This window comes from Bactrocera dorsalis, unplaced genomic scaffold (genome assembly GCF_023373825.1).
Source record: "Bactrocera dorsalis isolate Fly_Bdor unplaced genomic scaffold, ASM2337382v1 BdCtg081, whole genome shotgun sequence".
Classification (NCBI taxonomy): domain Eukaryota; kingdom Metazoa; phylum Arthropoda; class Insecta; order Diptera; family Tephritidae; genus Bactrocera; species Bactrocera dorsalis.
In genome coordinates, this window is record NW_026038132.1 from 58,386 (window position 1) to 69,881 (window position 11,496).

General features: G+C 40.0%; 1 protein-coding gene across 1 annotated transcript; it reads right to left on the reverse strand.

The window, feature by feature from the left end:
* Nucleotides 1-785: 785 nt before the first annotated feature.
* LOC105227523 (forkhead box protein A2-B) lies at nt 786-7,475 on the reverse strand. The gene is made up of 4 exons (XM_049461711.1): nt 7,456-7,475; nt 2,139-2,310; nt 1,631-2,075; nt 786-1,554 (listed from the first exon to the last, which is right to left on the reverse strand). Exons 1-4 carry the CDS (start codon nt 7,473-7,475, stop codon nt 1,295-1,297), a joined length of 897 nt encoding a protein of 298 aa, XP_049317668.1. The 3' UTR covers nt 786-1,294.
* Nucleotides 7,476-11,496: the final 4,021 nt, after the last annotated feature.

An 11,496-nucleotide genomic window follows, 5' to 3' on the forward strand; every position in this document is an offset into this window, starting at 1 on the left:
CCTGTGTGAAACTCGGTATGTCGGCCACAGAGATGTTTGATATGATCAAGCAGACTTACCCAGATGTTGCTTTAGCAAGAAGTGGTGTGTTTCGGTGACAGCAGGCTGTTTGAAGACCGAAAGAATCAGCAAATCCAAAGTGGAAACGATGCTCATTATCTTTTTTGGCATCAAAGGCATCATCCACCATGAATTTCTTCTTCCTGGACAAACCGTTAACGTCAAGTTTTATGTGGAAGTCCTCAAGAGACCAAACGAAGGATCTATCAAGGGTCCGACAAGATATCGCAGTTGATTGGAAGTTGCACCACGATAAAACCCCGGCTCATACCACCTTTCTTGTGAATAGCTACCTAACCAAGCCCGGCATCCCAACGCTTCCGTAGCCGCTCTACAGCTCAGATGTGGCCGCCCTCGGACTTTTTTCTTTGCCTGAAAAGGCCAATGAAAGAGGATCAAAGCAGAATGCACCTCAGCTCTCAAGGCTATTCCGGAGAATGCCTTCCGTGACGACTTCAATACTTGGAAATCGCGCTGGCAGCGCTGCATCGACGCAGATGGAGCATATTTTAAAAGTTTTTAAAGAATTGTAACGATTGATTTAATAAATTTTTTTAAATCGACTCAGTCCTATTACTTTCCGGACAAACACTGTATGTGTACTCTCTGATAATTTCATTGTCGAGTTACTTCGGAACTACTAACTTTTAGTTTACTTGGAAAAATTTTCGAGGATCTAAACTGCGAAACCCGACATTCCTGGAATGGAAGGAAATTGAGCAGGCTTGCAGGATATTTTTGAAGACGAATGAATTGTGTTATAGGCTGCAGCCAACATGAGTTACGATCTGGGTACTTCAAGCATAGTTATAGCTCATACACACAAAAGAACACTAATATAAATAAATATATACTTAACTGCTAACCGATTTCGCCTAATATCTATAGTTGATAATGTTCTAATAAACTGCTAGATGTATCTTTAGTAAATTGTGAGCTTAGTATCTATCCAACAGACTAATATCGCCCACATTTAATGACTAGAAATGATTGTTAGACCTCTCTGACATACATATATACTATATGCTACTAATCTTACTAATACATGACTAATACACGGCTACACCGATTATTGCTTTTGTTGACCGTAAGCTCGTTCAACCGGCCTCGCACCCAGCAGTTGTGTGGGTGTGCCTGCTTCTAAGGCCGCAATCGAACTTACACGTCCGGCCACCGCGGTTACACTGATGAGCGGCACTGAGCAACTTGAAGCTCCATCAGCTCTGGTTGGCGGTCAGGCCGCAATATCGTTGGCGCCATTATAGCCAAAGTAATTCAAATTGAACTCATCGTTGAAGAGCACCTCCTCGGCACCCACTTGGTGTGACATTTGTATGCCCAATTCCAGTGGATCGATTTCGGTGACATAATACTGGGAGTTCGTTGTGTTGTGTGAATGTATGTATGAGCTGGACGCCAGATGTGTGGCATTCGTGCTGCGCAGGCCACTTTCGTGCACAGCAACATCCTTGTGTATGGGATTGAGGTAATCTTCTGGTGGTTAAAGAAGACAGAGTGAGACAAAAATTTAGTATCTTTTCCATTTACGCAACCAAGCGCTACTACTCACCATTATCCAGCAACACATCGTGATAGGTACTGATGATAGAGTTCACCGATTGCACCTCCACTTCGCGGTGAATACCATTCAAAATTTGTCCAGCTGTCTTGCGCAGCTCCTCATCGCTCATCAGGTCGTTAAATGGCAACTCGTGCACCAAATGGTTGCTCTCCAGCCTCTGATTGTTGGTGTCGCTGGAGTTGTTGGAATTCCGCGCGCAGCCTTCGTCGCCGCTGTTGCTCAGCATTTCTCGTGCTATTGTAGCAGCGGCGGTAGCTGCCTCATCGTAGACGCATGTCTGTTGTTGTTGCTGCTGCTTTCGTTGTTGCTGTTGTTGGCAATCTGGATGCGGCGAAGTGCAACTTTGACGTTGCTGCATTTGTTGCTGGTGCTGTTGCAGGCGTTCACGATTCATCGACTCCATTTTGAAGAACAGATCCAGACGTTGTTTCTTCTGTAAAATAAATTGGAAATTAAAGATAGTTTTCGTGGTTAACGTGCTTTGTGAGCGTCGTACGTGTTCCCATGCCAGTACATTCTCTGCTGAATCTCCACTTGAGATTGTCCACAAGTGTCCAGCACCCTGCGGCGCCTTGAGTCCTTTGCGGAAATGTGGATTGATGGAGAGGTTATGTCGTACTGAGTTCTTCCAACGATCATCGTTCGATTTATAGTATGGGAAGCGATCACTGCAATTAGGAATTGTAGAAAGGTAAACCGTCCATTATTTATCAGTCCTTTATCACATTTTTAATAACTTGGACTTATGTAAACTCAAAAACACAAAATCAAAAGATTTATGCTAAAAATGCATTTTTCTCGAATGGTTTTTCATGTTGAATGGCGCGTAAAGGCTAAGGATTTCAGAACTAATTGTATCATGTTATCGGGAGGCTTTCCAAGGGTTTCTCCTCTTATTGTTTTTTATTTCCGAGACCATATTTAATTTTTCATTATACAGGGTTTTTTTTGGAAAGTTATAGAACTGAGTCGATTTAAAAAAAATGACGGAACCAATCATTACAGGAGGAACAAATTCACGGTGGATGATGCCTTTGATGCCAAAAAAGATAATGAGCATCGTTTTCACTTTGGATTTGCTCATTCTTCCGGTCTTCATCAGCGACTTCTTCCCGGCCATTCAAAACGGCCTGGTGCCACCTGAAACACACCACATCGTGCTAAAGCAACATCTGGGTAAGATTGCTTGATCATATCAAACGTCTGTGTCGCAGATTTACCGAGTTTCACACATTATTTAATCGCGTACCTCTGCTCTAACGAACGCTGCATTTTCAGCTTGCACCACTCACAGAAACACGTCGACAATTGACCAGCCCCTCGTTCGGCTCGACTTTTCGTCTTGGTTGACCTTCTTCTTCTTCTTTACTGGCGTAGACACCACTTACGCGATTATGGTCGAGTCAACAACAGCACGCCAGTCGTTTCTTCTCTTCGCTACGTGGCGCCAATTGGATATTCCAAGCGAAGCCAGGTCCTTCTCTACTTTGTCCTTCCAACGGAGTGGAGGTCTTCCTCTGCTTCCCGCGGCGGGTACTGCGACGAATACTTTCAGAGCTGGAGTCTTTCCTCCATCCGGACAACATGACCTAGCCAGCGTAGCCGCTGTCTTTTAATTCGCTGAACTATGTCAATGTCGTCGTATATCTCGTACAGCTCATCGTTCCATCGAATGCGATATTCGCCGTGGCCAATGCGCAAAGAACCATAAATCTTTCGCAGAACCTTTCTCTCGAAAACTCGTAACGTCGATTCATCGGTTGTTGTCATCGTCCAAGCCTCTGCATCATATAGCAGGACGGGAATTATGAGCGACTTATAGAGTTTGGCTTTTGTTCGTCGAGAGAGGACTTTACTTTTGAATTGCCTACTCAGTCTTGGTTGACCTACAACTATTATATTTTTTAAGATTTCGAGAACGTTTAGGATTTTAAACCCCTTTTTTCCTAGACCATCAGTAATCCAGGGTAGAGTAACTCTCGAGGAATATTCTCGGTTGGGCAATTTTTCACGAAAGTCCCTCTTTAACTTCGCTTATAGGTCAATCTCCAGATACACTTTAGATACATACTTTAGATACATAGGTATGCTTTATGCCCATAAATTAGTTAGTTGGGAACCAATGACCTGACAACCACATTTCGAAAAGCACTCGATTCCCTGTCCAACGCGGTTCATTTACTTGGACAGCTGAATTACAAAGTTTTAATGACTTTTGCGTCAAATAAATTAAATTGCTCCATTTTGTTAGCCATTTACATAGTTTCATAAGTAAATGTGTGTGTTATGACGACATTTGCTTCTGTCAGGCCACCCTTCTGTTGTCAATCAAAACAAAGTTGGCCACCATTGGCCAGCGTCACAAACAAAAACTCATCAAAACTTTGACCAGTGGCAATTAAAGTTGAGCCAACTTTTACATTGTTTCCGCTTGTGGAATTCCCTCCCATTTCGTCATTTGCATACTTGTATATATGTATATTATACAATATGTAAGCATATGAGTACATATAGTATAACCCCAATCGGTATGAAAGCACATAGAGGGTTGAATTTGTGTATCCTCTTAATTTGCGCCCATCAGGCGTTCATTGTGGGGTTGGAAAAACCGGAAAGGACATCGTGTGCAATGCGCACTCTCCGCTAATGGGTATGCAATAGCAACAATAGCTATACTCGTATAGTAAATTACTTTGCATTACGGCCAACAACAAGGAGATTGCATGCAGCAAGCCACCCTTTCGTGGCATGTGAACAATTTAGGCCCCCTGTCAGCTCTGTTCTGAACATTGGCTGCTATGCTATAAAGCGTATCAATTTGGTATACGATAGTACATACACAGATTTACCTAGTTAAACTTCCAAGAAGCGAAACCATTATTCCGTTCAGGATTATTTCGGACAAAATACATTCATATAGGTTTCTAAAGGCACTGCCAAAAGCAGGATCGCTCGAATCGAAGTCAGTTTACGAATTAATGTAGGTCTCGGAACAATTATTGACACTCGAAAACCCTCAGCCAGACAGCCTACACTTCTGCTGGAGCTACAATCAGATTTCGGATTATTATATGTTTTAAAACAGTCTTGGATACTCGAGACCTCTCAGCAATTCATTTCGCCTAAATGTCACTCGTCTTAAGAAAGTAGGCATGATGGCCAGCGCGGGATCATCTCTTTTAAAGGCCTGAACATTTACTCTGACAACTAAGTGACATCTGCGAGCTTTTTGACCAAAGTTGGAGTGCTTTCTTTGTGGCGAGACTTAGTTTTTCGGATATAATGTACTGCAGAGAGGCATTATGATATCTATAACCACATACGATTTTCCATTAAACAGAGAAATATTCGATCTCTTCAGTATAGTAAGAACTAATTGGGGCTCTGGGAAGTTAAGGCTTGAATGCCAAGTCGTTGTCTTTATGTTGAATTTGATTCTCTGTGTGTATAACATGCGACGAAAAACTCCAACTTTTAAGGCAGAGAACCCCCTACTTCCACTCTCACTTGAAAGACCAAGGAATACAAATGAGTCGCTTGATTTTGGATAGTTTTTCGTGAAATTGTACCGTGATATATTATGTATATTTAGGTAGGTAAACCGTCCAGCAAGAAAAGAAAAAATCCAAATAGGCAATCATAAAAGGTGAAGAATACGCAGGAAAAGAGAATAGTGATTAGTAAGTTTTTATATGTCAGTCAAAACTCGTAAATTTTTAATGACCCTTCCGCTAGAAGCTTTACGCCGACCAAGGTTCATACAGCCCACAGCGAATTAATAATACCAAGTAATGTGAAACATTCGTTTGAATTTGTCATTCTACTTATATTTATTGTCATGTAGCCCGAATTTCCATTGCGCACTAAACGAGGGGCAGTTCCTCGTAAATTATGAAAATAAAGAAAAAAAATCAAAACATAAGCAAAATATGGCGACTCACGGTTTTCTTGCACGCTGACGTAGTGTGTGGGGGGACGTTTTTTATTGACGTTATGATTTAGCTACAACGGTAAATATGCCTTGCGTGCAGTTAATTATGAGCGCGGAACGCGAAGGATTCATGGTGGAGTGCCGGTGCGTTTGTTCTGATTGCATTACTTGGGGCAAGTAGCGCCATAGAGCTCCACCTACTCTTCTATACTCAGCATAGGCTTTTGTCTGATTTGTTTCGTTGTCTCGTTTTTGAGATGTTCGCCTTATTTATGAATAAATTTGTAGGCGTTTTCATTATAATTTTTTATTAAACAGGGTGATTCATAATGTGAATCTTAAAGACTTCCTACTAATTTTGTGCACTTTTTGTGTAAGTTTTCGGTGACTTCTTCTTCTCTATTGGCGAATTTTTCGCTTTTTGGCGCCAATTGGAGATTCTAAGTGTAGTCAGGTCCTTCTCCGCCTTATCTTTCCAACGGAGTGGAGGTCTTCCTCTTCCTATGCTTCCCTTGGCGGGTACTGCGACGAGAATCCTCAGAGCTGGAGTCTTTTCATCCATTTGGACGACATGACCTAGGCAGCGCAGCCGCATATCTCGTACAGCTCATCGTTCCATCGACTGCTTTATTCGCAGTTGCCAATGCGCAAAGATCCATAAATCTTCCGCAGAAATTTTCACTCGAAAACTCGCAACGTCGACTCATCAGATATTGACATCGTCCGTGCCTCTGCACCATATAGAAGGACGGGAATGATGAGTGACTTACAGAGTTTGGTCTCTGTTCGTCGAGTGAGGACTTTACTTCTCATTAGGCTACACAGTCCGAAGTAGCACCTGTTGGTAAGAGTTATTCTGTGTCGGATTTCAAAGCTGACGTTGTTATTGATGTTAATGCTGGTTCCAAGATAGACGAAATATTCAAAGTTATGACTGTGGGAGCCAAGTGCGACATCTGTTTGTTTTATGACAGGAGTAATTTCGTCTAGCCCAGGTTCACTACCACACCCATTTGCTTTGCTTCCTTACCAGTCTGGTGAAAGTAGAACTAACGGCGCGATTGTTGAGGCCAATGATATCAATATTATCGGAGTACGCCGGCACAGATAAAGTGCTTCACGCAAACGCCTCAAAGCAGGCAAGTACTATTCTTTATTGACTGTTTGATACTGGGGAACGGATTCACACTGAATCACATCACGTTAATCAAACAAAATCATAAGCTTTGGCTTGATTTTTGGCCAGCTTTGACTTTGATTTCGGTTTCGGCTTATTTTTGGAGCGTCAATCGCTTGATTTTTGGACATTTTCAACGTTATATTCATCAACACGTCAATGATGTGTAATGGTGTAGGATCCTCAGCTACTTTGCGAAGCGTCTCTTTTTCAATGTGTCGATGTTATCGTCATTAATTAAATATTTATCGATTGGTTTGCAGACGCAATTTAAATGGACCAGTCCGAGTCAAATTTGATCAGATGGTGCAATGGAGGAAAATAGTTTTCCCGTATATAGACTGGATAGAAATGGCGATGTTATGGGTATTGATAAGAAATACGACCTTCCAGCTAGTGATTTGATACTTTATTAAAACTTCATTTTGGAGGAATGGCCCAGATCGTTTAATAGGCAATCTTCCAAAATGAAATTATTAAATTTTTAATAGAATAGACTACATTAAAATACTAATATCTTTCATCCGAGTACTAGAGCAACCTTCCATATCTTGAGCCATTCATTTCATATAAAGAAAATCTGGTTTCCTTATGGATCTTCCTAAGATCTTCGCTTATGTCTATTACATATAATATGTCAGACAAAAGTATGTACTGCCTGATGTCCTAAACTAAACCACACCCTGTATAAGCCGTGCCACTTACCCATTAATATCAAATATCATTGTCAGTAATCGATGGACGGAAGACGTCAGCCACTGCACACACGTACGAAGATACTTCGATGATACTCGTATTATCACTAGCTTATTGACGTGTGAGAAAGAATGGGACCAAGTCCAAATACTCTCGTTGTAGGAAAAGAGTTCATGTGATTGGCAAAAAAAAAAGAAGAACTGACACATTTCGACACAAAATCGCACTAGTCAATAATATTGATAGCAATCTATTTATATATGCACTGTAGTATGTTAACATAAACGTTTCTACACAGGAAATACTTAATTTTTTGGTAAATTTGGTGTTGTGTATTTGAAGGATCCATTATTAGGCGTTGCAACGGTGCAATTGCAATTCAATATACAATATAAATATGTATATATGCATACACATATATAATATAGATAGTTGGCTTCGTACGTCAGTAGCAATGACAATAATGCCAATACATTTTCTATACAAAATAAATGAGATGTGCAATATGGCGAAATAAAATGCACGTACACCTATATTTCGACGAAGGAATGTCTATTAAGAGTGAAAAATTGATTTATATGTATGTGTATGTGTATGTGTAGGTGTACATATTTTGCCAACCAAAATTTACATATAAACACTAAAAATCCATTTCCCCAACTCCGATGAAATGTTTATGACGGACGACTATACCCCGAACGCCGCCACACACGGCGCTCAGCACGAATGGCTTTTAGTACACACACCGATACACATACACTCACACGTTTGCACTGTCCATCCCCTTTCGAAAGTTTTGCCGAGACTTTCGAATGACCTGGCCACTTGGCTGGGTTGGCTGCCGGTGGGCTCAGACACTGAAGAGCCGCCTGTTCGTTTGCTGGTTAGTGGTTGGTTGGCTGGTGGCTCGCCGGTCGGTTCGTGGGCCGTGGATGGTTGGTTGGTTTGTTGGCTGACTGGCTAAATTGGTTGATAGGCCGTTTGCCGGCAACCGACTACTGACTACTGACTGGCTGGCTGCTTGGCTGATGATGGCTGGTTTTCGTGCCAGGCACGCCCCGGCACGGCCAACTACGCCGAAACCAATGCTTAATGCCGTTGATGGTTCCGAGCAATTTTTTTTTCAAGGTACATTTCGAGTTGTGCTGCGGAAAGCCAGTTCATAAATTTTATATAAATTCTTTCCTACGTATTTTTTTCTGCCCCCGTATCTATGTGGCTGCGTGTCTACACAAGTACAATGGCGAGCCTATTGCTTACGATTTCGGTGAAGTCCGGGTGGCACGCAGGACATGGAGGTGTGTGTATGTGTGTGCGATGGCTATACTTGTAATAATTTATTCCGCTGTAATTTGTTTTTGTCTTGGATTTATTTTCACTGGCAGTGTGTTTATGAAAGAATATTGTCATTGCTTTGCCAGAAAGTTTTAATGGAATATTTCGTAGGTGAATTAAGAACTTATTACATGCTTTGTGTGGAAAGAAGAGCAAATTTGTTCTTAAAGAAAACGAACTTATTATGACCAGAGACAAGAAAGTATTTTTTTTTTTGTAGAAGAAGTAAATTTATGCATTGACCACGGCCCATTTTCTTTAATAAACTGAAGGTATTACACATTTCAATATCTGAACGTTAAAAATTTAACTCTTATAAACAAAATAGTTCATGAACCGAATGTTTTCGAACCATACAAATTCCAATATCGGTTAAGTCCAGTAGAGAAGACGAGTTATATGAATTTGGTTGAAAGAGGAAAGCATCTTAGGCATTAATAAGTTAAGTTTAAATAAGACTCCTGCCTGACTCTAAAACCTACTGCGGTCTTGAATGGATAACTATAAAAAATTCTACAAAGATTTCCAGGTGACAGTTTTTATGCTTATATCAAATTGTTGTGATTATGAATACTCAATTGTCTCCAACTGAACGGCAGGTTATCTACATACACTAGAAATGTCCAAACTACTCGATGAGGTGTGTGGAAATTTGATGGACTAATGAACAATTATCTCTGCTGGTCGTACTGTCCAATATGAGGTTCATCGCACTTGGATTACTAAATGTGAGTCCATAAAATAGATCTCCTGTATTCGATCTTATAAGTCGTTAGTCCTTGAGATCAATGAAAATCTGCTTATGCGTTTAATTTCTTTTTTAAATTTAATAATAATAATTTAAAAGTTCAGTGGGATATCCGAAAGAGTGAGCTCTCTAGTGTTTAAGCCTTTAGCTCGCAAAAACGGGGCAATCAAGACAGAAGTGTTGAGTTGTTTCAAACCTAACCTTCCAAACAGCTTCTACGGCTGTCATCAGGTAAGATTCTCATAGCGAGGACTACGACAACGAAATTACCAGTTGGAGCTCCCATAACTAAGGAAAGGTTAGGCTTAGTAATAAGGGCAAAAGCTCACTGGACCTCTTGCGATCGATCTTGAGCCAAAAAGTCACTTTTGATCAGTCTTTAGTAAAACAGATGTTCAGCTTATTACAGCCTCAGCTGCAGTGTCTAATCGGAATGTGCTGTAATACTGGGGGGATGGGTCAGAGTTTCAGTCCTTATAAGGTGTATTACGTGCTCTTTTTCCTCTGATAATATACTCTCATCGTGAATAATTTGATATATTATTTCATGTATAAGACACACTTTTAGTTCTCTAAAGATAACTGCACTTACTTTTATATTAATTTTTGTTGTTAATCAATAGTTTTTCAACTAATATTTTCTAATTTCCCAATCGTTCGATATTGGCTGCGAGGATGTCTATTTGATGTATGTCAATTCTATGTAATGTGATCTATTTAAGACAAGGACACTTGTGGTAATTTACCATCTCTCACTGAGACACCGCCGATCTCTGGGGTAGAAGTCACAAAGGATCCCACTTAGATAGCTGGGATTGTTAGTCTTTTGTGATCCTCCTACTTCTAATTTGATTAATTAGGACCCTTGTAAATCGACGAAGGTTTCTGGGCTACAAATTTGTTGAAGTTTCTAATATCATCTTTTGCTTAATTCATCGAAGTTGTCGCTACTGAGATTTGTTAATCTCCGTTTTGAACAGATTAGAGCTTTAACAGTTGACGTCCAGTATGATTCCTATTACCGCATATCTATATCATATCTATAGGACGGTGTCTTAAACTTTCAAAAGAGATCTGTTTCATTCCCCTCTGGACCTGAAGGATTGCTTAGGTCTTCCGGGGTTTATAGAGCTCGATACAACGTCGACTGGGTCCCAGACTGATGCCATTCGGGTAAGGATTCCTTTTCTTGCAAGTTGATCGGATTTGCAGATTCCACAGTGATCAAAACAAGTCTAACAATGAAGCAGATTTTTCTTGAAAGAAGTTGCACTTCGAAGCTGGAAAAGTTTAAGTAAATATGGTGATCAACCCTTTTCAAAGAAATAAAGACTAAGGTTTTTTTAATACACCGTGTCTGTAATGTAATGTAAGTTTATCAAAGTATGGAGAATCTAGTTCATCCAAGTGGCAGGTGGCAGGGTTTATATGATATTTAAATGAGGAAAATATATAGTAATCTTCGATCCAATTTCTCGACCTATAGTTTATATGTGCAGTATATAATCTTCAATCTCCCCACTACAAGCATGTTGTTCTATAAAGTGCACAAATAACTGAAAATCCACATATCGTATATATATTATAGTATATACACATATATACATATATATGTATATACTATATAGTATGTAGTATACTATATATGATTGCACCAGCAAATCTTGAAGTTCTTTACAAAGTAGGTAAATTTTTCTTCTACTAATTGTTATTCGCTTTAAGCTGTCCGAGATTTCTGACAAACTTTTCGTCCTGCACATAATTCAAGGTTCCATACTAAGTTTTCACAGTTTTCCCCGTCTCATCATTATAGCGTATTTCCCTCATTAAATGAAAGGAAATTAAAGTTGCGTGTTCATTGTCTATATTCCACGTGTATATGCAGATATCTATACATATTTGTAAGTAGTAAAACATATATACATATATACATACATAGATATGTATGTATGTTCTTACAGAAATAG